The sequence below is a fragment of the Dama dama genome, chromosome 5 (assembly GCF_033118175.1).
Source record: "Dama dama isolate Ldn47 chromosome 5, ASM3311817v1, whole genome shotgun sequence".
Classification (NCBI taxonomy): domain Eukaryota; kingdom Metazoa; phylum Chordata; class Mammalia; order Artiodactyla; family Cervidae; genus Dama; species Dama dama.
Window position 1 is genome coordinate 131,681,849 of NC_083685.1, and position 25,845 is coordinate 131,707,693.

General features: G+C 54.7%; 1 protein-coding gene across 2 annotated transcripts in view; it reads left to right on the plus strand.

Moving 5' to 3' along the window:
* Positions 1-25,845, plus strand: part of PRKCA (protein kinase C alpha) — a 292,405-nt gene that overhangs the window by 251,933 nt on the left and 14,627 nt on the right. For both annotated transcript variants that reach the window (XM_061145041.1, XM_061145042.1), the window contains 6 exons: positions 1,508-1,599; positions 3,589-3,651; positions 4,690-4,828; positions 19,764-19,844; positions 23,432-23,539; positions 24,518-24,658. In XM_061145041.1, the coding sequence (XP_061001024.1) occupies positions 1,508-1,599; positions 3,589-3,651; positions 4,690-4,828; positions 19,764-19,844; positions 23,432-23,539; positions 24,518-24,658 (624 nt within the window). The remainder of the gene's footprint in view (positions 1-1,507; positions 1,600-3,588; positions 3,652-4,689; positions 4,829-19,763; positions 19,845-23,431; positions 23,540-24,517; positions 24,659-25,845) is intronic.

Sequence of the window (25,845 nt, forward strand, 5' to 3'; positions counted from 1 at the left end):
AAAAAGAATATTATTTTGTAATACAAGAGAATTAGATGATTTCAAGGTCCATAAATGGTTTTCTTGGAACATAGCCTGCCCTTTCACTAACCTGGCATCGCGGGCTTTCAGACACAAAGGCACAGCTGAGTAGTTTTAAGAGACACACAAAGCCTAAAATATTTCCCGTCTGGCCCTTTACAGGAAAGGTTTGCAGAGCCCTGTCATACAGGTTAACTAAAGAGAGGAAAAAATAATTTCCAAAGCACTAATCAGCCAAGTCTGGGGCATGGTGCTTGCAGGTAACCTACAAGAAATACAAACACTTAGATGTTTATATTTATATATGTGTATACTATACGCCGCACCGTAGTGAGGCGTTCCCAAAGGCAAGCTCTCCACGCCTCGCGGCTGCCCTCCTGAACACGTGACTCGGTGATCAGCAGCTGTAACTGTAATGACAGGGCGGCCTGCGGTCCGGAGTGGATGGTGGAGCCGCAGAGCCAGACCCGGCCACCAGGGGGCAGCCGAGCGACGCTCCGTCTCCCAGCAGCTCCCAGGAGCCGCTCCCAGTAGCGTCCAGAAGAGAATCTAGCAATATGAAAGGAGAGGAAAAAGCCCCAGCCCGGATCCTGTCACCCTGGTTACGCTGATTAAGCTCTGGAAAGCTACAAAGCAGAGAAATAAAATTGAAATTAAAGTTCATAACAGGAAAGCGAGAGATTGAAGCTCTCGGCGCCGTTTCCTGGCTGTTAGCTCCAGCTCCATCCTTTTTTCCACCCTGTGTACCACTTTAATGTTTAATAACCTCTGTGAAATGGTGCTGTTTTCTGCAGGAGAGCAGAAGCCAGCGTTTACCTTATGCTGGGCCGTTACCTCCCTCCTTAACCCCCTCCACCTCCCCATCTGTCCCGGTGTAATGTCCTTATAAATGCGCGGACTCACGGAGTTCTATGATGTGTGCGCTTCGCGGGCCCACATGTAGTGTATCAGCGAGAGAGAAAGTCAGAAGCAGCGTTTGGGCGAAGGTGGATGCGGAGGAACACCGACCGGCCTCCCCACTCGCGGCCCCGCCCGCAGCAGACGATCCTGAGGTCTACGGGCGCGAGCCCCCCGACCTACGAGGTCTGCTCTCAGACACGTCCCCACTGCACTGACAACCACTGGTTACAGAAGCGGCCCGTGTGGACTCTTCACGCCAGCCCCAGCTTATAAATTAATTATGTGTAGGAGAAAACGGAGGAAGCTTTGAGGCCATTTCTATCATTGGGAGCTTCTGTAACCAGAGGGGCGGACAGGGCACCTGAGAGCTGATGCCTCAGGGTTACGTCGTGACTTTGTTTCCCGAGGTCCTCACACAACAGGGCTTTTTACTAATTCTTTACTGGGGGGAGAAAACTGTGATGGGCTCCGCCGGGCAGACGTGCCGGCGTGGCCCACGTTTCCCCAACGAGAAAGCAGACCGCGGGCTGGAGCGGGGACGCCGGCCGCGGCGGAGCCCGCTCACCGGTCGAACCTCGGCCCTCAGGACCGGCTATACTTCGTCATGGAGTACGTCAACGGCGGGGACCTCATGTACCACATCCAGCAGGTCGGGAAGTTCAAGGAGCCGCAGGCAGTGTGAGTAGCTTTAAGTGCTCTCAGCTCGGCCGGGGGTCTGGCAGTGGGGCTCCGCCCAGCTTGAGGTGAAGCGCTGTTACCTCCCGGGGGCAGGACGGTGGGCAGGGTCCGCCTGCGCCGCGTCCTGCGGAGACGTTCGTTCTCCTTCCCATCACGAAGCTGCGGATGCGCAGCCGCCGTCATCCCGGCCCCCGAGTCATTCCCTCACGAGCGGAGCAGCGGAAGGGGCTCTGGGTGCTGCGCCCAGCGGAGCGAGGGCCTGGCGAGGAGCAAGAGAGCCTGGGGGTCCTCGGGGCCTGACGGCATCGGGGGCTCCCTGCCGGAGGAGACGGGAGGGTTGGGGCTGGGGCTGGTGTAGGAGAAGCCGACAGTCTGCAGAAGGGGCGCAGCGGTGCGACCTTGGAGCCCCAGCGGCATCAGGGTCCTGGACAAGCGTTCCGGGGAAGGGAACCGGGGCTGGGCGCCAGGGTGACTGCCCTGTAGGCTTGGGAGGCACCGCCGTCCAGGAGGAGGTCGGGGAGGTTTCAGTGGGGTGCCCGCGCCTCGAGGTCGGGAGGCAGGAATCCGTGCCGTCAGGGAGACGCGGGCTCCAGGGAAGACGGAGAATCATCCGTCTAGAGGCGGGGCCGTGAGACCTGGAGAATCAGCCCATATTCCACGGCTAGGAAGTCATGGGGAACTCTGAGAGGCAAAGCTCTTTCACCCCCAGTGAAGATGTGTAGTGCCAGGAACCCCAGTTAATCACCTGAGCAACCGTCCATCAGGCTCTGCCGGCGTTCAGTCTAAACAATAAACCGGTGCCGCCCTGGCCCACGTGGGGGCTGGCCTGGGGAGACCCCCCAGAGGCAAAGCAGGACGTTCTTGGGGGCTCGCTCAGGGCTGGTGGTTTCTGCTTTTATTTTTACTTTTCCTTTTTCAGAAATCCCTCCCCTGATCCTGTCTCCTGTGTTGTTAGTTACAAAGCATTAAACGCGCTAATGACAGAGCTGAGCCTGACCACTCAGAGCTGTCAGAGCCAAGGTCAGAACAGCCTCCCTCCATCGAGAAGAAACCCATGGGCGTCCCATTTAGTGCCTTCAATTGTATCTGTGTTGCTGGAACGTTTTATATTTTAAAAATACAGAAAAGGAGAAAGTCACAGGAAAGTCACCCATGACCCCTCGTCTCCTCCTCCCCACCTCCCGCCGGCCCTCAGAGACGGCCCCCTGTTGAGAGTGTGGTCCTTGTAGTCAAGGGTCCTTCCTCCGCTCCCGTAAACACACTCATGTAAACGCGTGTGCTTACTGAAGCCTTGGAAGAGTACTGTTTGCACAGGCAGAGTCTTATGGCTTCTCAGACTTCAAAAACTAAACACAAAGCAGATTGTAAGACTTCCTTCAGAGTTTATTTGGAGTTTCAGACAATGGATCAATGAAGCGGTGGCTGTAACTGCTTCCTATCATGAATTATTTAAAAGGTGCACCCGGTATGAACTGTGGCCTGGGTCGCACTTCCCCCAGCGCCTGGGGTGAGGGTGTGGGGGTGAGTAAACCAGCCCCAGAGTTCAGCACACACTGACCTTTGTCATCCAGGGCATAGGTGTGTTTTCGAACACTAAGGTATTCTGTCCTTGAGGGGGAAAATGGAAATTTGCTTCAGTCTGCTGTAGCCCTGACGTAGAACAGCCTAGCAGACAGCTACTCTTTAAAAGATTGTGCTCAAAATTTCTTTTAAGCAGTAAATTACCTGTCCACCTGCCCCAGACAAGAAGGGCTTGTTTTGGGACAGGTAGTAAACCTGCTTCACTGATTTTATCAGCTGTGTCATCCCTTGGGGAAGCTGGGGTCATAAAACTGCAGAGGGTCGGAGTTGCCTGTAGGGCAGGACTGGTCTCTGACGGTCCAGGGTCTTCCGTTCCTGTGCCATTTTGATGCCTGATCTTGAGGGTAGAAAGTATCCAGAAGGCCGGAGGGAACAAGCCGGACGCTTGACAGACATTTTCTTTTGCAGGTTCTATGCGGCAGAGATTTCCATCGGGCTGTTCTTTCTTCATAAAAGAGGAATCATTTATCGGTGTGTATCAAGGCCCTGCTGCCCGCAGCACAGAGGAAGCTTTGCTGGCCCTCTGGACTCCATGGGCGTGTGATTCTGTTGAGGGGAGAGGGTGTGTCAAACCTGGAGAGGACAATCCCCCCTACCCCATCATGGACACCTGCTGGGACCCACCATTCTCTGCAGCCTCCAGGCAAATGTGGTCCAGCTTCTGGTCTCTGGATCTCATTTCTGCTTCTGCAAGAAAATGAGCTTTTCTCTCCCCTGTCGGCTCCTTCCTCTGCCTTTCATGTGGCGTGAGGGTCGGGGACTGTGCGGGCTGAGTTTCTGCTAGTGATGCTCAGCAGAGGAATGCGGGGAGCTGGGGCGGGTGGGGAGAGGGAGGCCACCGGGTCCGTTCCTGCCATTGCTGGTTACGGTGAAGGCAGGACATCGGCCAGCACTAAGCAGAGAGTGATCAGGACGCCGGGCAGAATGAGGGGGCCGAGTGCACAGTGCGGTGGTTCTGAGCCTGCGGTCTGCGCCCCGGCGGGGAGCCTGAGCCCTCTGGGTGGGACAGAAACAAACTGGGGTGCGGTCCCCTCAGAGCTGCTCAGCTGAGTCTCTGTTGATTCACCTGCAGTCAAGGTGGGCATCACTGGCTCTGTCACTCACTCAGTCTGATTTATTAAGTATCTGCTGTACCCTAGGTGGGCTTCACAGGTGGTGCTAGTGGTACAGAACCCGCCTGCCAATGCAGGAGACATAAGAGACCTGGGTTTGATCCCTGGGTCGGGAAGATCCCTTGGAGGAGGGCATGGCAACCCACTCCAGTCTTCTTGCCTGGAGAATCCCATGGTCAGGGGAGCCTGGGGGGGCTACAGCCCGTGGGGTCACAAAGAGTTGGACACGACTGAAGCGACTTGGCATGCACACAAGTACCCGAGGCACTGCGCTGGGCTCTAGAGATGGAAAATCGCTGGGTGGCAGGTCCCGCCCCAGCTCTCCCAGGCCTGTACTAACGAGGCAGAGCGAAGCAGTTGCGTGCGGAGGAACGCTGATGCACCTGCTTCCTTGCAGGGACCTGAAGTTAGACAACGTCATGCTGGACTCAGAAGGGCACATCAAGATCGCGGACTTTGGGATGTGCAAGGAGCACATGATGGACGGCGTCACAACCAGGACCTTCTGTGGGACCCCCGACTACATCGCCCCGGAGGTAGGCCGCTCACTCGCCATGAAACACAGCCACTCGGGGGGTGTGGATGGGACCCGGCATCACCCGTCAGCGTGTGTGGAGCAAATACAGAAAAAAGAAAGCGTGAGAGCTCTGTGCACACAGTGAGGACACATCGTGCTTCACGGAACTTTTGTTTCTATTACACGTATGTGTGAGGTGGGTGCATGGGAAAAATGCATTTCTTACAGTCACAGGCGAAGGAGTGTAAGAACCACCACGGGGTGGAGAAGGAGGGACCTTGTCTGTGAGAAGCTCCATGTGGAAACACGGGCTCAGGGATGGTCCCAGTGATGGGATTTTAGCAAAATCAGAGTGATTCGTTTTTTTGTTTTGTGTTTACTTTTTATTGAAGTATACTTGATTTACAATGTCGTGTTAATTTCAGGTGTACACAAAGTGATTCAGTTACTGTAAGAATATATTCATATTCTTTTCCATTGTAGATTATTATAAGACCCTGAATATAGTTCCCTGTGCGGTGTAGTAGGTCCTTGTTGTCTATCTGTTTTCTATGCAATGGTGTATATCCATTAATCCCAAACTTCTCCTTTGTCCTGCCCCCTTCCCTTTTGGTGACCACCAGTTTGTTGTCTGTGTCAAAAAATCAGAGTGACTAGCCTATCAGACACCATGCTATTTTATAGGTAATACTTGGTTCTCCAAAGGTGACCCAGTGTTACAGAACCCGCCTACAGACAGGAGATGCAGGTTCCATCCCTGGGTCAGGAAGATCCCCTGGAGAAGGGAATGGCAACCTAGTCCAGTGTTCTTGCCTGGAGAATCCCATGGACAGAGGAGCCTGGCGGGCTACAGCCCATGGGGTCACACAGAGTCAGACTCGACTGAGCGACTACCAACAACAGCAGATGTCCTCAGCAGCATGCTGGTGTGGATCCCGGCGTCTCGGCCGGGACGGGCACACCCATGGGGTCTGGCCAGGCGGCTGCAGGATTGTGTGTGTTGACAGCAGCAGCCCTGCCACTCTGTCTTTGTTACAACACGTGGAGCAGTTTTCCTCCTGCATTATGAAGCTTCCTACCTGCCAGTGAGTGGGTGGGTTACCAGCCCGGGCCGCTCTGGAGCCCACTTGCTGTCCACGCCCTGCCGTGTGGACGGCACAGTCCCTCCCCACTGAGCTCCGGGATGCAGCAGGTGATGAATTCCAAGTCAGGCCAGACTTCAGCTCTCTGTAGAGCTCTCATGTTAGCCCTTGGTGACGTTTCGGTATTTATTCAAGATGCTGCCTCACGTGTTTATCTCTGAGGTGGTAGCGAGAGCAAGACATGAGCTTAGAGATCTGACCAATGTGAGCGCCAATCCAGACTTTATTATTTACAGGCTGTGGGAGCGCAAGCAAGCTACCTAACCCCTCCGAGCCTATTTCTGCAGTGGCAAGTCAGGGACAACACTGCGTTCCCTGAAGAGTTGCTCTGAGAACTAAAGAGGCCGGGTACAGTGTTTGTACCTGGAACCCTCTGTTACAGCCATTATTCCCAAACGGAAGCTAACTTTTATTCCTTTGTCAAGGGCTTTTTTTTTTTTTTTTTGCTTGTTATATTCCTCATGTACAAACAGGCTTAGAATATTTACTTAATGAATTACATGTCCAATTATTCTCTTGATCCTTAACCTACCTAACCTCTTTACCTGCAAAGAACTCACACCTTAGTTTCTCCAAGTATATCGTGAGTTTAAATATTTTTCAAATATGAAGGATAAAGAGATGGTACAGAAAAAATATGCCCTCGGGATGCAGTATTTATTCTGGAGGCTTCTCCTGGCTGACATGGATTAAACAGGCTGTGATTGTGAGCTGCGCCAGCTCCAACTACCACCCACCAGATGCTGCCAAAGCTTGATGGCAGCAGTTTAAGGAATCAAGGTGGCTTTGAGCTTCATCTCTGTCAAGACCAGGTCTCTGCTGATCAAACAAATAGCTTCTCATGTTCAGTAATGCCTCAGCCATCTGATATCACCAGGGATGAGAGCATTCCACATAGAGGAAATCGCCCAAATAATTGAAGTTTGTTGCCTTTTTCCCAAGGTTCCTTATTGTATTAATTTCATATAGCTGCTGTCTCACTACCAGCTTAGTGGATTCCAGCAATACAAATCTTTTTCTCTTATAGCTCTGGAGGTCAGGAGTCAAAATTCAGTCTCATTGGGTTACTGTGGAATGACCGTCCCTGCAGCAGCTCCAGGGTGACTCTGTCTCCTTTTCTAGCCTCCGAGCAGGTCTTTGGCTCCTGGTTCCCTCCTCCGCAGTCTGTGCTGACAGCATCACATCTCGCAGTCTCTCTCTGTCTCTTCCAGCCCCAACCCTCCAGCCTCCCTCTCATCAGGACTGTTGGGCTTTCATGGGCTTCACCCATATACTCCAGAGTCATCTTCCCATCTCAGAATCTATAACATCCACAGCTGCAAAATTTCTTTTACTAAGTGGAAGTAGCATGTTTACAGATTCTGGGGGCTAGGATCTCTGAGGGAAGGGAGCATGGTTCAGCCCACCGCCTCTCACTAGATGATACCTCCTTCCTCCGCCTGAACATATACTAACGTATCGTGGTAACTCTGAGCCTTTTTGTAAACTTGCCCTCTTCGCTGTGTGTGTTTATATAGCGCTGTGCAGCTTGACCATGTGTCAGCTGACATCTCCAGCACCTTGTCCAGGTACAGATTGGCCACCACAGCAGCCCCCCTTTGGTCCTTTCGTAACCACGCCCACCCACTTCCTGCACCCCACCCACCCCTGACCCCCAGCAACCACTCATCTGTTTTCTGTTGCATAATATTGTCAATTCAAGAATGTTATAGGATGGAGTCATACAGTATCACCTTTTCAGATTGGCTTTTTCCTCTAAGCACCTTCTAGAACCACAGTCATTATTTTGGAACACTGCTTGTACCACTTAGTCAAGTTACTTAAACACCCCAGGCTTTAGTCTCCACCTGTAAAGGGGCGTGATAATGTCCACCTCATGACGTTGTCTGTAACTTGGAGAGTTGTTGCTCCAGGTGTTGATTTTGTTCACTTGACTCACATTGGATTGTAAGCCTCCTGCAGCCTTCTAGAAGACTCCTAGAAGACCCTGACCACTGCTGTCTTCCTGCTCACTTACTTGGGACAGCAGAGACTAGGTTGACCTGGAAAAGACACTTTGAACCAATATTGATTGCCATTTAAGAGATCACACCTGTATGGGGCTGGCCATGTCATGCTCAGAACTTGAGGACATGCTGTCAGAGAGAGGGATGCTGGGAACATCCATCAGAGAGGAATTTTGCGGAATACTGGGAATGTGACATCAGAGAGAGGAATTCTGGGAGCATGGCTTCAGAGAGAGGGATGCTGGGAACATCCATGAGAGAGGGGAATTCTGGGAATGTGACATCAGAGGGATGGTGGGAATGTGACGTCAGAGAGAGGAATTCTGGGAGCATGACATCAGAGAGAGGGATGCTGGGAACATCCATCAGAGAGGGGAATTCTGGAAATACTTTCAGTGGGAGGGATGCTTGGAACAGGGTGTCAGAGAGGGACCCTGGGAAAATTATTTAAGAGAGATAGAGAGGCTGGGAACACCCCTTGGAGAAAAGGATCCTGGGAACATCTGTCAAAGAAAAGGATGCTGGGAACAAGCTGTCAGAGAGGGATTTGTGGAAAACCAGCTCGGGGCCCCTTACTATACCCAGGATCACATGTCTGGCCCCAGATTCCTTCAGGTCCTGTCAGCCTTCATTCCTCTCCTTGTTCCCACTATGCAAGCAATGATAAAGGGCAGCCCACCGTTTCTGCAGTGTCCCCTGCGTGCCGGGCCCTTCTCTCCTTCTCCTCGTGACAAATCCCACAGAGAAACAGAACCCCAGGCCCGTATCTCAGACGAGGTGACCAAGGTGGTAAGGGATGGTCTGAGGTGACATTACTAAAAACTGCTGGAGTCCAGCTGCTGCCCGTGGCTCCAGCCATCTCCACCACGGGAGAGCATCCCACAGGCCTGCTGTGGAGCCTTCTCCGGGAAGTGCTCCCCATTTACGGTAGAAGAGGTGACACAGAGGGAACCAGATCTACACCCGGATTCCACGTGACTCCCATTGAGGAGTAAGCGGCCCTCCGTAGGCAGCTCTCTCAGGAGTGACTGCAGGCGTTGTGCCTTTTGCTAGCATTTTCTTCATGTGTGTCCAGGACTTGGAATATTTCGCTCAAGGAATCATTGCAGGGTATAGAAAAGACCATCTAGGTTCAAAGTCTGTGAATTGCTCAGAGGTGAAAATAATCCTGTCCTCTGTGTAAACCTTCCTGTCAGGCGAAGGCCAAGTGATTATCTTAGGTGGCATTTTCCTTAACAGGCAAAGCGGAGGCTTAAATATTTGCGACTGTTCAAAAACCTTGAAGTGGTTTTTGTAACATCTCCTTAACCAGTGAAGATGAACAAGGGCTGAAAATGTCACTAACACACATTTGCAGCCGAGATGGACACCCACGAAAGGGACCCAAATCAGAAACTGTTATGCCCGATGTCCGAATCCCCCGAGCGGGAAGAGAGAAGGCCTCCAAGACAGTGCACCTGGCAAAAAGGGGAAGTTTATTACTGACTCGAGCCAGGGCCCTCTGCCGCATCCAACGCAGTGGTGCAGGTCAGAGAGCCCGGAGCCCAAGCTGTTACACAAATTTATAGGGTGAGAAGCGGATTGGTTACACGTTTGCAAAGCAATTTCATTGCTCAAAACTTTCAAGCGCGGGCGGGACTTTCCTGGGGGTTTCCGCCCCGTTCCTAATTTCCTAATTGGCAAACAGTGGTCAGTATTAAGTGAAACCTAATTGGTCCTAATTGGCAAACAGCGGTCAGTGTTAAGCAAAAGCTAATTGGTTGTATCCAGGTGGCCTGATAATCTTACCAAGTAGGAAGGCCTACTCTCGCCTCACAAAACTAGTTCCTGAAGCTGATGTTAAGGGGACTCTTTGTTCTGACGTAGAAAGGACACTTCGAGGTCAGCTAGAGAATCCCCGAGGCCTCATCTGGACCTCATCCCCCACCTGAAAGTCAGCTATCCTGGCGTGCGAGATCCAGTCAGAGGCAAGGACCTGCCGGCAGCTCTGGCCCGGGAGAGAGCGAGGCCGCGTGTGCGGCCCCGGGCTGCAGTGGGGGCGAAGCCTCTGGAACGTGCGCCCCGCAGAACCCTTCCTCACAGCCTGGTGGGGCAGGGCGTGTATTCCGCACGCAGAGGGCGTCACCCGCGGCGCAGGGACCCTCCACTGAGGACCAAGCCCTCGGAACACAGCTTTTGCCTGTCACACTTGACACACGACTCGGGGGAAGCAGGGGTGGGATTTGGAGCCGAGACCGCGAGCACAAAGCCTGTGTGTCCTCTGCACGAACTGCTCCATCTCCACAGAGAGAAGGAAACGCCCCGAGGGAAGGGCCGTGAGTGATACGGACCACGGCTTGTGGAATGTCTGAGGGGCTCAGTCACGACCGGACCCTTTCGTCTCTAAGGCAGTGAGTCAGGATGGTGCCCCGGCCAGAAGCCAGGCGGCGCCTGCAGCTCGGAGCCCCTCCCCTCGGGCATCCTCCCGGCTCGGGGCCCGTGGGGGCGGGGCTGCCCGAGGGGCGGACGCGGAAGCCGTTCGACGTGGGCCGCTGCCGCCCGGGAGAGCTCGGAGCCGCGGAGGAGCCCGTGTTCCCCTGGGCGACGACAGAGGGGCCTCCAGCCCGGGACACTCCAGAGAGGAGAAGCCTGCAGGCATGCCCGCCCCCGGCTCCCGCCGGCTGCCCAGAAGCGGATATGCACGCACGTCAGCCGGCGCTGGGGGCCGGATGGGGTCCTGGAGCTGCAGACCCGTCCTGGGGCCCTGGACTCTCATTTCAGCCCTGCACTGCCGGAGAACTGCCCGAAGTCTTTGTTTTTATGTAAAATAGTCTGATTCTCCTCTCCCTCCCTCCACCTGGGCCGGCCTTCGCTTAGCTCAGATGTCACCTGCGGGACGTCGCCTTTCCCTGCCACCCTGGTCCAGGTGGCAAACCTGCCTCCCCCGCCCCATCCCTGGTCCCTTCGGTGGCACACGTCAGCCTCTGATGGACCACATCACGTCCTCACGTTGTTACTTATTTCTTTGTCTCCAACTGAGCTCATTCTGCAGGACCCTTGGCTGCTGTTCACTGAGGAGTCCCTAGCCCTACCTGGGGGTCTGGAGCTGCCGTGGCCAGCAGGACGGGTGTGGGGTGTTGACAGCGAACAGAGCAGGGACGGTGGCCTCGCGGCTCCCCTCATCCATGACAGGGGACCCCCGAGGGTCTGAAGGTGGAGGGGAAGTCAGCCCAGGAACCCAGATGGCCCAAGAGGCCAGAACACCCTCCTCCCTGGAGATGCCTCCTGGTCTCTGGGAATAGGTCGCAGAGTGAGGGAGCGAATACAAGAGGATCTGAAAGGCAAATGAACAAGGACCTCATTTGGTGCACACAGGCGGGCAGCCAGGCGGTAAATTAGCGCCTGCCAGACGAGAAGCAACCGGGAGAAGAGATAGAAGCCAGTGAGGGGTGCAGCGGCTCCTCTGAGGTTGGGCTTGTGAGCGCAGTCCCCACACCAGCCAGGGCGCGGCCTCAGAGAAAGCCCTTGATTAAGAAAGAGAACGATAAACAGGAAGGCGCTTTTTTCCATCAAAGGCCGATTTCCCTCCGTGTTGGGTCACGGTTCAGCGCCTCCAGCCTCGTGGGAGACAATGAAGCAGCTGCCTGCCTCCAGAGGAGCAGCTAAAGAGCCCGGGCCAGGCACTGTGGAAGGGAGGGGGTCTTCCTTAAACTGTATGGCTTGTCTCAGATCTTTACAGGAGTGATGTTGCTTATATTACCTTGTGTATTCTATCGTCCGCCCGCGGTTCTTTGTCTCATGGTTTTCCTGGCATCATAGCTGAATGGGTTTACCAGTTCTCTGGAGCCTTGGGCCCCTCCTGTGATGTCCCTCAGAGGGTCCAGCCCGCCCGTTCCTCCCTCGCCACCCCTCCCCCTCCCACGCTCCCTCCCCTCCCACTCCCATGCTGCCCCAGAGAAGACCAGCTCCTTGTGGATCAGCCACCCCTGGATGGGTGCCCTGCTGAGTGGAGACGCATTGACCTCATTGACGTCAGTGTGTTTAATCTGCAAACAAGGTGCTGTTGGCCCTATTTTCCAGATGATGAACCACAGGGGCAGAGGTTCATTTATTTCCCGGTGGCCCCAAGTCCTCGGCCGACCTGGGCTCTGCACCGGGGCTCCTCAGCTCCCCCCACAGAGGCCGCGGTCCTGGCGGGAGGCCACCTGGGAATGGACGCCCACCCCTGTCCACACCCAGCCGTGTCCCCCGAGCCGGATGCGCTGACGCGTCGTGACTCCGGGCATTCTGTGGCTGTGCTCATTGGCCCTTCTGTTGAAGATTTGTTTAAATCTTTTAAAAATGGGGCCAAAATAACTGAATTCCTTTTGTTGCAAAACTGCCCCAGGCCATGGGGAGGAGCAGGCAGGCGTCTGGGCAGAGATGGCCTGCAGTGTTCTCATTGCGGATCGTGGACCACACTCCTAAACCCGCCCCCTGGTTTCGTTCTGATGACAGTCCTGCGGGTGAGCGGCGTGCTGCCTGTTCTGCAGACAAGGAAAAGGAGCGGTGCCCGGTGGGGGCTGGCAGACTGCAGGTGGCAGGACAGGCTCCAGGGCGCCGCCCAGAAGGGCCGGCCTGTGGTCTTCACGCCTCAGTGTACCCTTGCTCGTTTACCGCACTCATCTGTGCAGACTCACCAGACTGTGAAACTCTAAAAAATCCTCTATTCTGGCTGATAAAGGTCTCACAGGAACAAAATGTGTTCCTAACACCCAGTTCGTTCTGTCTCTGCACGAGTGGTCATCTTGTTCAGACGCGCCAGGAGAATTGTGAACTGCTCCGTACTCGGCAGAGGAGGCCTGAGATGGTTGGGGGTAGGGGTCCAATGGGGGCGCCAAGCAGTGAGTCAGCCCCCCACCTACCACCCTCGAGGGAGACCAGTGACCAGGCCGCGGCGGCCGAGCCCGAGAGCCCCTCACGAGGTCAGAAGCTGATGGCCACACGTTGATTCTGGATTGATTCAGCGTGGCTGTCTCATAGCCCCACACAGACAGGATGTTTCTGAGAAGGGAAGAGTTCTGTTTGATTTTGTGACTTTTTCTTTATCATCGTTGAGTCAACTCTGGCTATAGCTCTGCTCTTTTAAGAACTCGGGGTGACGTCTATAAAATGGGAATCGTCACAGTGCCGTTTTCAAAGCGTGACTTTGAGGATGAGGTTTTGCCCGTAATAAACCTGGCTCGCCTTCGAGAAGGGCTTCATACAGTTGTGTCTCTTATTTGACAGTTTTTTCAATGATCTGCTGCTGTGTAACCACCCCAAGACATAAGGGCTTAAAACTAGAACTGAGTTAGCACTGGGATTCTTCGAGTCAGGACTCAGCAGGGCTGTGCCGGCCAGCTTGGCCTGCGGGACTCTGGAGGGTCCACGGGGGTCCCGGGCTCTGGCTCTTGGCCGAGGCCCCCTGGGTCCTCCTCTGTGTGGTCTGCCCTGCGTGAGATTTCTCCTTCTTCAGTGGCTCATTCAGAGCTTCAGAGCACCTCACTGAGGCCCCTTAAGCTGCACCTAGAACTCAGGCGCTGTGTCACGCCCACCGCGTTCTCCAGGTCAGAGCACGTCCACAGGCAGCTCTGCATCCAGGGGAGGCGCGTAAGCTAGATTCTGGTGGAGGTGAGGCCTGTCCCCCCGCAGAGGCCATCCAGGATGGGGGGGTAGGGGGAGTCCCCTGCACAGCTGGGCTCTGTGTTGGAGAACCCTCAGCACGCTCCCTAAAGGGGGCAGGTCTCAAAGGCTACCAGGACCCAGGCAGGAGGGCCCCGCTCTGGTTACCCAGCTGGGATCAGCAAGCATTTTCTGCTAAGAGCTAGAGAGAAAACGTTTTAGGCTTTGCCTTCATCTAAATTTTAGATTTCGCCAATTTGAGCAACTGTTCCTGCCAAAAGGCTCAAAAGACTGATCATCTTTTTAACATTTTTCCATTTGCATTTAAGCAACACTGGGCTCCCAGGCTGAGGAGGGCTCGCTGGATTTGAGCTGTGTGCAGGCCAAGGTAGACCGTCCCCACCCTTACAGCGCCCTCCTGGGCCTCCTTAGCTGGAGTCCTTACAGGGCTGGGGTCCGCAGGGCCAGAGGGACCCGCCACCCGCTCTGAGAATCCCTCCCAGGGTGGAGCCCTGGGTCTTCCCCACCGGCTCCGTGTCCCTGCTCCCGAGCCCAGGCCCTGGCCACCCCCATGGATACGGGAGATGCATCCGGTGCAAGGTGGCTTAGGTGGGATTAAAACTCAGTCTCTGTTACTGTATCACATTCCTCATGTATTTCGCTGTAAGAAGGTTCTTGGAAATTTCATGTTGGGCGAAGAGAAAGAATCTGAAGATGTCCCGTTCTTTTGATGCAACAGGAAACGTGGAAGTTAGTTTGGCATGGGGCTGAAGAGGCTGGGGGACCCAGGGCAACTGGGATGGTGTTCTTCCAGCCCTGGTTGTCCCGTGGTCAGCTTCCTGCCTTATCCCTTGACGAGCAATGTTACAGAGGAGCTGGAGAGAGATTGGCTAAAGTGAGAGCTTAGAGCTTTTCCACAGAGCCTGGAAATGGGGGTGCTTTCTCCCCGGGTAACGCTGTGCTCCTCACGCCTCATCCGAGGACCAGTGACAACCTGCTGGAGCACATTCCAGAACCGGACACACCAGGTGTGCGTGTGGGGCGGGGTCTTCCCACCAGATCAGAAGTCTGGCGGTTTATTTAGAATTTCACGTGTACCTCCTTCAGAATTAGCACAGCACCTGTGGAGGACAGTTTGGTATTTTCTTACAAAGCTAAACATAGTCTTCACCGTACGATCCTGCCTTCTTGCTCCTAAGTGTTTACCCAGATGAACTGAAAACATACGTCTGCACAAAAGCCCGCACGCACATGCTTACAGCAGCTTTAGTCGTAGCAACCAAACCCTGGGTGCTGGCGAGACGTCCTCCCGCAGGTGAGCGAGTAAATAAACTGCGGCGCGTCTCAGTGGTGGAGTATTATCCAACACTAAAGAGAGGAGCCCTCAAGCCCTGAAAAAACCTGGGAGAGCCTCAGTACATACGACTAAGTGAAAGAAGCCAGCCTGAAAACACTGCTCACTGTATGTGCTCGGCTCTAAGCGTCTGGAAGAGGCAAAGCTAGGAGGACCGTGAAAAAGATTAGTCACTGCGGTGGTCCGGGGAGTGGGGACAGGGCACAGAGGGGTCTGAGGACGCGGAGACTCTCGTGTACAATAATGGCACACGTCATGATACATTTTCAAAAACCCATAGGACCCCAGGCCAAGAGTGAGCCCTGACGTAAACCTGGGCTCAGGGGATGAGGAGGTATGGCTACAGGTTCATCGGCTGTAACGACAGCACCACCACCGTGGTCCAGATCGTGGAGGCCAAGGCCGGACATCCCGGGTTCAAGTCCCAGCTTTGCCCCTGACTGGCTGTTCAGCCCACGGCTGAATTAAGCTACTTAACTTCTCTGTACCTCCTCCTTCATCTTTGAAGTGGACTGCTCCTACTGCCGGGGTCTCGTGAGGGCTCCGTGTGCTGACGGAGAGGACACCCTGGCCCTTGGTGAAAGTCCTGATTGTTGCTGCTCTCAGCTGCAGCTGAAGCTGCACACGCTGCCCCCGATTCCACGAAGCCCTGTCCGCTTCAGGCAGGTTGTGTGGCCCCGGCCCAGGACAGAGGGGTGAGTGGTCCTGGAGCAACATCCTTCCAGCTGCCGCTGGCCTGTGGCCTCCTAGGATACCAGGGCTACCCGCCCCCGCCCCCAGCCCCTGCCTCCCTGGTCCTGCGCCCAGGCTGGCAGAAAGCCGTTTATACCCCGTTTACAAGACAGGCAGCCGTTGGCAACATCCTAACGCCCCTGAACACGTGGCTTGAGGGGCTATAGTAATGGTCACGATGACAGACAGCCGTGGAGCTGGTGACGGGGCCCCGGGGCCCACCTCTGCCTCCCATGTGCCACTGAGAGGTCACTGACTCCAGCCTTCCTGCGAGCCTGCCTCTCCTCTCATGAGTTTCCTGTGATGGGAACCGTGTTGCCGGGGCAGCCCCTCGCTGGGGTCCACAGGGCACCGGGCATCTCCCGGGCTGGGCTGTGCTCCCAGTGCCAGAGACCCTGCGCCCATCCCCTTTGGGGACAGACCGAAGGCAGCCTCCCGTCCACACTGCAGTCCCTGAGCCACGGCCTCAGCCCAAAGCTGGCTTCCTGGGCGGGTGGGAGCCGGGGCACCCCACTGGATGGTAGGAGCTGGTAGGACTCAGACGGTCTGGACCAGCCATGTCCAGGAGGAGTAAAATGCAAGCCAGGACTGCCTTCAAGCAGCCATGTGTCTGAAAAAAGAAAGGGGGGAAGTTAGTTCTAACATATCTTATTTAACCCAGTATATCCAAAGTGGACAACTCTCCACGGGGTATTCTGCATTTGGGGGTTTTGCACCCAGAGCGCATCTCCGTTTGCACCACTGCTTCTCAGAGGCTCGGAGCCGCACGTGGCTGAGTGGCTGCTCAGGGGGGCAATGCGGGTCTCCCCGGCTCACAGGGCAGGGAGCCAGCACCCTAATCCTGTGCTTCTACGTGCTCAGATCTCTCGTGGACTCCTTCTCTAGCAAGTTCACCTTTGCAGCGAGGTGGAGATGTTTGTTAATAGCAGCTCACTGGGGGCAAAGTCTGCTTCTTGCTAAACGAGGGTGAGCGGCGCTGAGGTCATCACCTCCCTGGCAGCTCAGATCTTAGAGCCGTCTCATCCCATCCAGGGCACAAGCCGGGGTGATGGATTCTCAGGGTCCCCAGGAGGAAATGCTCCCACTAACCCCTAAGGCCGTCCTGTTATACAGCACCCCGCAGGTGCTGTGGGGTTCAGAGCGGCCTTGTGCTCTCCGAGCAGGGCTCCAGGGGCTGACCAAGGCGGTCGCCTCGGAGGACGCAGCGGGGCTCTCAGCACCGGTCAGGAGAGCTTAACTCTGTGGCCCTGGACCGCGAGGAGCACGTCGATACAAGAGTCAGAACAAACAGCACCGGAAGCTTCGGGTGGCCTTTAGGGTGTGTGGGTCCTTCTGGCCAGAGTCAGGGTTCCGCACCCTTGACTTCTGACAGTTCCCTGAACTCTGGGGGCGCCTTCCAGCCCCCCAGCAGACGGGCCTGGGGGGTGAGATGCTCGGATGTGTGTGGGAGTGGAGTCCGAGGTAAAGCTGGTCCCCCACCCGGGCCGCACTTCAGCCTCGTGGGTCACGGAGCAGCACGGGGCCTCCGCACAGCCTGTGTTCAGAATAAACAAACTGAAATAGATAAACAGCAGTTTTACTATACAGCTCAGAGAGCTATATTCAATATCCTATAATAACCTACAATGGAAAAGAATTTAAAAAAAAAACATATATATATGTGTGTATGTGTGTGTGTATATATATATGTGTGTGTGTATATATATATATAGAGAGAGAGAGAGAGTCTTCCCGGTGGCTCAGGTGGTTAAAAATCCGCCGTTTGATCTCTGGGTCAGGAAGATCCCCTGGAGGAGAACATAGCAACCCACACCAGTGTTCTTGCCTGGAGAATCCCATGGACAGAGGAGCCTGGCGGGATACAGTCCATGGGGTCACAAAAGAGCTGGACACGACTGAAGTGACTGAGCACAAATGCGTGCATGTGTATATAACAGAATAACTTTGCCGTATACCTGAAGCTAACGCAATATTGTAAATCAACTACCCTTCTATTAAAAATTCTTTAAAAAAAAACACTAAAACACTGATTAATGAGCACAGATTGCAGGGCCTCGCTTTAATATAGTTACAAGAACAAATTTTACTCAAGGGCTTTTGAAATATAGTTACGACAGCTAGAATGATGATTTTGAATCTCGTTAAACTAATCCTCAGAGCCCTTTGATTCATATTTTATTAATCCCAGTGTGAGTGGCTCCATGTATTTGAAAGCCATAAACTGTAGTTTTAAAACAAATATGTCAATATTCAAAGCACCACTTACTATCTGTTTGGTTTCAGGCAAGTTTCGTAAGCGTCGTGCATCTCAGTTCTGTCCCCTAAAATCTGAGCATGGCAGTCATTTCTGGCTCCCTGGGCCGCACACGGAGTGCACTGTCTCTGACACTGTAGGAGCTGGGCGAGCGGGCCTTCCTTTCCCAGACAGGGTCTGTGGTTCCTCCACTCGCTCAGGTCAGGCCATCGGGAACTGGTAGGACTCCAGCATTTCAGGTCATTAGGGAGTAAACTAGGGACACATTTTGGTAGGGTTTTTTGTGCTTTTCATGTTTGTACTTTCTGAGTTTTTAAGCGAGAGCAGTCTTCAAGAGAAACCAAGGCCTCTCTGCAGGTCCCTCTGGCTCTCCTTGTCTTGCCAAGGAAATGAGCTGTAAAGCTTCCACATTCGAACATGCGCCCCCTGTTCCCGCCCACACGGAGGCAGGGATGCGTCCTTCTCATGCCCCGGCGAGAAATAGTAACACGTTAAAGGAACAGGGTGGGCAGACATGCAGGAAGTTAGCTGATGTCCCAGGACATTTGCTTAGATGTAGGGGGAACATGGCCTAGGGCACCCCGGAGTCTGCTAGGGCACCCTGAAGTCCTCTAGGGCATCCCAGAGTCCTCTTAGGGCATCCCGGAGTCCTCTAGGGCACCCCAGAGTCCTCTTAGGGCATCCCGGAGTCCTCTAGGGCACCCCAGCATCCTCTAGGGCATCCCAGAGTCCTCTTAGGGCATCCCGGAGTCCTCTAGGGCATCCCAGAGTCCTCTTAGGGCATCCCAGAGTCCTCTAGGGCACCCCAGCATCCTCTAGGGCATCCCAGAGTCCGCTAGGGCACCCCAGAGTCCACTAGGACACCCCAGAGTCCTCTAGGGCATCTCAGAGTCTGCTAGGACGCCCCAGAGTCCTCTAGGGCACCCCAGAGTCCAGTTTGTCTGCAGAACAGCAGGTGGTTGTACTGAGCACCTGTCGGAACCTTCCACCCGAGTTCTGGGGCCTGACCACGGTCAGCAACGTGTGTGTTCAGGCCCACAGCCTACCTGCGAGGCAGTGTCTCTTAGAAATCTAAGTCAGTACTACCCCCTTTCCCAGGGTGGGGCAGGGGGCCTAGAGCACGTCTGAGAGTCTTCGGGGAGTGGAGGGTGAGCAGGGGACAAGGTCTCCGGGCATCGCCAGCTGCAGGCAGTCCTTTCATTTTACTAAAATATTTAAACCAAATCTAAGATGTCACGTGTCATGTTACACCCACAAACACATCTCTGAGGCACGTGGGCCATGCATACACTCACTTCTAACTGAAGGACACTGTAACTAACCCTCAGACTTTGTATCCCAGGGAACAGTGTTAGCAACAATCCCCTCACATCATCCATCCTCAAGGCTGTATTTCAGTTTTACTAATTTTTTTTTTTAACATTTGGTTTGAATCAAGATTCAGACAAGGTCCAGCTCGTACATTTGATTATATTTTGCGTCTCTTTTCAAGACATTTCGAAACGTCAGTCCTTCAGCAGATCCCTCAGGCCTGTTGTGCAGCACAAGGAAACTGGAATTTTCCCTTTATCTTTCCTCTGCCTACTCCTCGTCACCATCATCTTTATTATTTTCAGCAAAATTCTGTAACACAGTCTGTCTCCAGGTGGGTTCGGAAGAGGAGTCCAGGGGAGTCCGGAGCTCTCGTGGGGCAAGAGTTCTCTGCGTGTCTGATCTGAAGGATCCCTTCACACCCAACGACAAGCGTCATCGCCACCTCGTGTGGAGAACAGAGTGTAAACGCCTGCGTGCTTGCCTTCCCTGTTCGGTCACTAAGCGCAGTCGATGTGTTTGCCTTCTCACAGATAATCGCCTATCAGCCGTATGGGAAGTCCGTGGACTGGTGGGCCTATGGCGTCCTGTTGTACGAGATGTTGGCCGGGCAGGTGAGTTTCGCCGCATCTCGTGCTCATGTGCGGCCGCGTGACGTGACGGCTGCTGGTCTGTCGGGCCGAGGTCGTGTGACACAGCCGATTCTGGTCAGACTTCCCTGATCCTGGCGAGAGCGGGAGCAATGGTGCCAAGATCATCTTCGGATCATAAAACCCCAGTTGACTTGGGGTGCAGACAGAGCAGCTTTCTCGTCACCCACTGGAGCCCCCGCACGTTGGGGAAGGCAGCGGCCTGTTGCGTTTCCGTGTCTCAGCCCAGGGCCGGGGTGAGGGTCACAGCTTGTTTCTCTCAGAAACCACCCACTGCTGCGTGTGCGGAGACAGAGTTATTGTCAAAGGAAGATGTTAGTTAAACCTGAAGAGGTGTTTTAATAGCTTCTCCGTCTGCCCTTATCTCTCCCTTGGCAATTCATTGTAATTTTCACAGAAGTCAGCGAGGCTGAACCTCCAGTTGAGAAAAGGAAGCTTAGGCTCCTCTCGGCCGTGTGACCCAGGTCAGGTCAGCAAGGGCACCGCTGCCCAAGTCCTTCTTTCTAAGGTGCAGCTTCCTGTCCATGTCACTAGCCGTGACGTGAGCCGCCGTTGGCAGACGACCCCCCAAGTCGCAGTGGGTTAGCAGCACCAGGGGCACGTCCGTCTCAGGGTCTCGGGCCAGGCCTGTGGGCGGGGAACTCAGCCCGCAGTCATCCACGGACCATGCTGCTCCTGGCTGTGGCTCCACCGTCTTTAGGGCCTCGGGTTCCACCGCTGCATCCTCTTTACTCAAATGGCCAGTGGAGAGAGGGGGACAGAGTGTTGAGGGGCCAGCCTGGAGCCCGCATGCATCTCTCCTGCCTGTGCTGTGCTGGCCATGGCCCCCGAGAGGCAGAGGGCTGGCCGCGAGCTCGGTGTGGGGCTGCGGGGCTGGGGAGCCCCAGGTTCGAGGTACGTCTCAGCCATTCTTACCGATGATTCTGTCCCGGGCAGCTTCCGATGACCTCTCAGCCCTCAAGGGGGCTTCCCTGGTGGCTCAGCTGGTAAAGAATCCGCCTGCAATGCAAGAGACCTGGGTTTGATCCCTGGGCTGGGAAGATCCCCTGGAGAAGGGAAAGGCTTCCCACCCAGTATTCTGGCCTGGAGAATCTCATGAATTCTATAGTCCATGGGGTCACAGAGTCAGACACAACTGAATGACTTTCTCTTTCCCTTCAACCCCCAAGTGTGCCAAGGAGTTTGCCCTCCATAGTAGCTAAGAGCCTTCGTAGGAGAGAATGGAAATAAATGCCCCCAAAGAAGTCTCTGAATCTTTGTTCTTGAGAAAGAGTCACCCTTTCTGACAAGTCACCTCCATCGACTCACTTATTATCCATTCAGTGCGGATGTATTAAATGTGCCTGGTGAAGGTTCTGAGCAGCACACACCCCCTGGCCTTCAGGAAGCCTGCAGTCTAGAGAGACCGTAGATGAGGAGCGTTTGCTGCTCGGCGTCGGCTGGGACTGGTTCCCGGACCCCGCAGACAGCCGGGTTCCTGGGAGGCACAGGTCCTGGTATAGACGGAGCAGTGTCTGCACAGGCCGGGCACGTCCTTCTGTTCACTGTACACCACGTCTGTGTTAGTACACCCGACACGGTGTAAGTGCTATGTATGTGGCTGTAAATACGGTATCAATGCTCTGTAAGTGTTTGCCGGTATGTGGCAAATTCAGGTTTTCCTTTTTCTGTATTCATTTATTTTTGGCCATCCTGCATGGCTTATGGGATCTTCGTTTCCCAAAAGGGATCAAACCCCGGGGCTGGCGGTGAAAGTACCACATCCTAACCACTGGGGCCAGAGAATCCCCAGTTTTGCTTTTTAAAATGTTTTGGACTTTTGTTTCACTTTCTATCTGTGGTTGGTTGACTGTAATAGCGATAAAGTCAGAAGAGGGGAGGAACATAGAGGCTTGGAGGAGGGAAGGTTGAAATGTCAGCTAGGGTGGCCAGGGAGGACCTAACGGAGAAGATGAAGTTAGGACCGCAAGGAAGGGAGAGGATGTCCACGTGCAGATGTCCACGAGCACTCCAGGTTGAGAGACAGCCAGCACAGGCCCTGGGGCGCGAGTGTGCGGTGACGCTGGAGAGACGGCAGGAAGCCGGGTTGTGGCTGGAGTGGAGTGAGGAGGGCGCCTGGCCCCAGGCCTGGGGTCAGCACGAGACCGCTGGTTTCCCGCTGGGCTGGGAGGCCCTACCCCCAGCCCGTGGCCTCTACTGCTTTGATTGCGTCATACATCTCAGAGACACTACCACAGCCTTTTAAGTATTAAGAGATAAGAGGTTCTGTCTATATTGGGTCATTTTTTCTCAGTGATGTTAAGACTTGGTAATAAGAAAGGGGTTTGTGTATTATTCATTTAGGTTTTCTCCCTCAAGGAAAGAGTCTTTTAAGATTAAATACCTCAGTTTGTAAACACAGAAAAGCCAATTCCACAGCAGCGTTGTCAGTGAGACGGCAGCTGGCAAAGCTTGAGTTTGCCTCCATCCAGCTAGTTTCCCCTTTCGAACTTTGACAGTAAAACGTGGCTGAATTGTCAGCCCCGTAGGAGGCGTCTGTTCCCGAAGGCACAGAAAGCTGAGTCCCCCTCCCTGATCCACATGAACAACCCGACTCTGGAGTCCAGACAGCAAGGCCGCTTTCACTGATTCACACTTATGTGTGACGGCCGCGCGGCTCGGGGTGGAACGTCCGGACCCGTTTCCGAGGGCGTGCGTTACAGGAGAGATGGGCTGGTCATCTCTGGCCGGGGCAGATGGTCCCTGCCCAGACCTCAGGCTAGGTCACCCCGCCGCCCGCTCCGCCGCCCTGTCCCCCCTCTATCCCCAGGTCTCCTGGGTTGTCCTCCCCGGAGAGCTCCTCCTGGGCCGGCCCCCGAGGCCTCAGACTTGAAGATTCCCACAACTAGTGGCTCCAAAACACTCAGACTCACGTCCATGGAATCAGTGATGCCGTCCAACCTTCTCATCCTCTGTCCCCTCCTTTTCCTGCCCTCAGTCCTTCCCAGGCCTTACAGATAGCTGAGAAAAGAGAACTGAAAGACAAAGGAGAGAGGGAAAGATATACCCAACTGAAGGCAGAGTTCCAAAGAATACCAAGGAGAGATAAGAAAGCCTATGTAAGTGAATGATGCAAAGAAATAGAGGAAAACAATAGACTGGGAAAGACTAGAGATCTTTTCAAGAAAATCAGAGATACCCAGGGAACATTTTATGCAAAAATGGGCACGATAAAGGACAGAAACACAAGCAGGAGGACCTAACAGAAGCAGAAGAGATTAAGAACAGGTTAATGGATTAATTATAGTTTATTTGCAAATTGTTAGAAGCATTACTCAAAAGCATTTTCCCTAAAAATTTTTGGGGTTGCCCAGGGCAAGATAATTAAAGGGACAGAGGAAAAAATGGGAAACACACTCAACCACCAACCTAATTAAAGGTAATCAGCCCGCGAGGTCTGCAGCCCACGTGTGCAAGGAGCCTGCTGTTCCCTGGTGCTGAGCGGGATCTCCGGGCCCCAAGGGGTGCGCCTCTCAGCCTAAGTTGCCCTCTCCCGCTCTTTTCCACACCAGCCCCCGTTCGACGGCGAGGATGAAGACGAGCTGTTCCAGTCCATCATGGAGCACAACGTCTCGTACCCCAAGTCCTTGTCCAAGGAGGCCGTGTCCATCTGCAAAGGGGTGAGTCACAGGCCAGAGATGCTTCCTGGCACTTCTCAGAGGCATCCTGGGGGGGCCATGCGCCCACGCCCCCAGGTTTCAGGTGAACCCGGCACCTTTCTTGTGACAGACAGCATTTGCTTTTGCAAACCACGAGTCTTGGGTTCAGAGCATTTTGGTCCAGGCAGCAAGCAGGCGTGTGATGCCCGTGACACGGCACCGTGTGTGATGCTAGCCCGTGACACTTTGAGCACACACCATGTGTAGTGACTGTGTGCCTTTCAGAAGCTGCAGTTGTTTGGCTGTGCCGGGTCTTAGTTGTGGCAGACGGGCTCCTCGATCTTTGTTGCAGTATGTGGGATCTAGTTCCCTGACCAGGGGTCAAGCCCATGCCCGCCTCATTGGGAGCACGGAGTCTTAACCGCTGGACCACCAGGGGAGTCCTTGCCTGCCTCTTTAATGCACATGCAGAGTGGCAGCTCTTAAAACAGTACATACAGACGCTGTTCAAAGTCTTGTGTTTGGCCGTGGGTCCAGATTGCCTCCCTGTTTCCTGGTCACGAAAGTCACTTTAGAAAGGCCCACACATGTCCACGCTGTGTGTGTGAGTTGGCACCACTCAGCCTCCTGAGACGATGCCCGGGGTCCCCGCCATGGGGGCCAGGGGCAGGGCCACAGGAGGGCAGGCACTGGCGTCAGGCTGTCCTTCCCACCCACCCCCAGTGTTTTTCCGGTGGATCTTTTTGTTTCTCTCTTTTTTCAGTTGTATTATTGTAATTGACCAACAAAATGGCACGTGTTTAAGGCCTAAGTGTGATGGTCTGACCTATACGCACAGTGTGAAGGGCTCCCACAGCTGACTTCGCTCATCCATCACCTCACATCACTTATTTTATTTTTTTGGTTGTCAGCGGGTTTCGGTACACAGTCCGGGGCTGCCCACAGCAGCCCCCGCGTTGCCCTGTCCCACGTGAACGCCTCTTTCTCCCCCGCCCCTAGCTGATGACCAAGCACCCGGGGAAGCGGCTTGGCTGCGGGCCCGAGGGCGAGCGGGACGTGCGGGAGCACGCCTTCTTCCGGAGGATCGACTGGGAGAAGCTGGAGAACCGTGAGATCCAGCCGCCCTTCAAGCCCAAAGTGGTGAGTCAGTACATGCCCTTCCTCCTGGGGCCGGCGACCCCCAGCTTCTGCAGTGCCCAGCGGGCCTCAGTCCTGTGGTCTGAGCAGCGCTGGGGGCGCCTGGGGCCCCCACGCCCTCTGTGGGCAGCAGAGCTCCCCCCACACGACGTGAGAACCGGGGCGGGGCAGCCTGGGGACTGGACGTCGTTGCCCCCCTCCCCCGCTCCGGAGCTGCCCCTCACTCGGGCCTCGGCAGGATCCCCAGGCTGTCTGCAGTGCTCCGGACTCGGCCTCAGCCGACAGGGGCCCCAAAGCGTGAGGAGGCCTCAGCCGGCCCACTGGCGGGCCTGGGCATGGTCCGAGCACTGGCCAGGCCCCCGCCCCAAGGACTGCATCCGCCCCGTCTCCAGCACGGTCCCTTCGCTTACATTCTTACTCTATTACCTCCCCTCGGCCCTGTTCATTGTTCGTGTACAAATCCGTCTGTATAACCCCAGTGAGGTGGCGACTGTGGTCCCCAGTTTACAGTTGAGAACACTAAGGCACAGAGAGGCTGAGTCACTTGCTCGAGGACACATAGCCGGTAGGTGGAGGAACCAGGACGCGGCTACGGTGTTCTGGCCCGGGCAAGAAGGGCTGCATCTTCACACCCCATCTCAGTCAGATGGGGGTCTCCCAGAGCGCCGGGGAGTAGCCCAGCTCACAGGCGGCATCAGGAGGTCTGAATCTGTCTCCTCTGACAGGGGCCGCCCGAGCCTGCTCCGGGACCCTCCCGGGGCGCCAAGGTGCCCCCTAGGGGGTTTGTGGCTTTCTTCTCAGAGCAGCAGCTTTCTCATCCAATCTGCTTTTGTGTCCTCTCCTCCAAGAATGAAACTCTGCTGGTGAGCCCACAGATTTTATTTTTCCAAGATATTTTTAGCACCAACTAAAGAAAAGCTGAAATTAATCGGGTCAGTTGACTTCCTCCTGAGTCATCATTTCTAGTAGGGCCCTCGTGTCTCTGCCACCCAGCTTCTCCGTAGCCGGTCCCAGCTCTGAGTCAGGAAGCTCCCATGGGAGCAGATCCTGCCTCCAGGTTGCAGAACCTGGTGTAGGAGGGCGTTGGATGAAGACAGTGATGAAGGGTGCTGCAGGCAGGCTCAGTGGAGTATTCTGTCAGGGATTCTCTCTCTCCCCTTTTCCGTCTATTTAGGCTTCTTTTTTGGGGG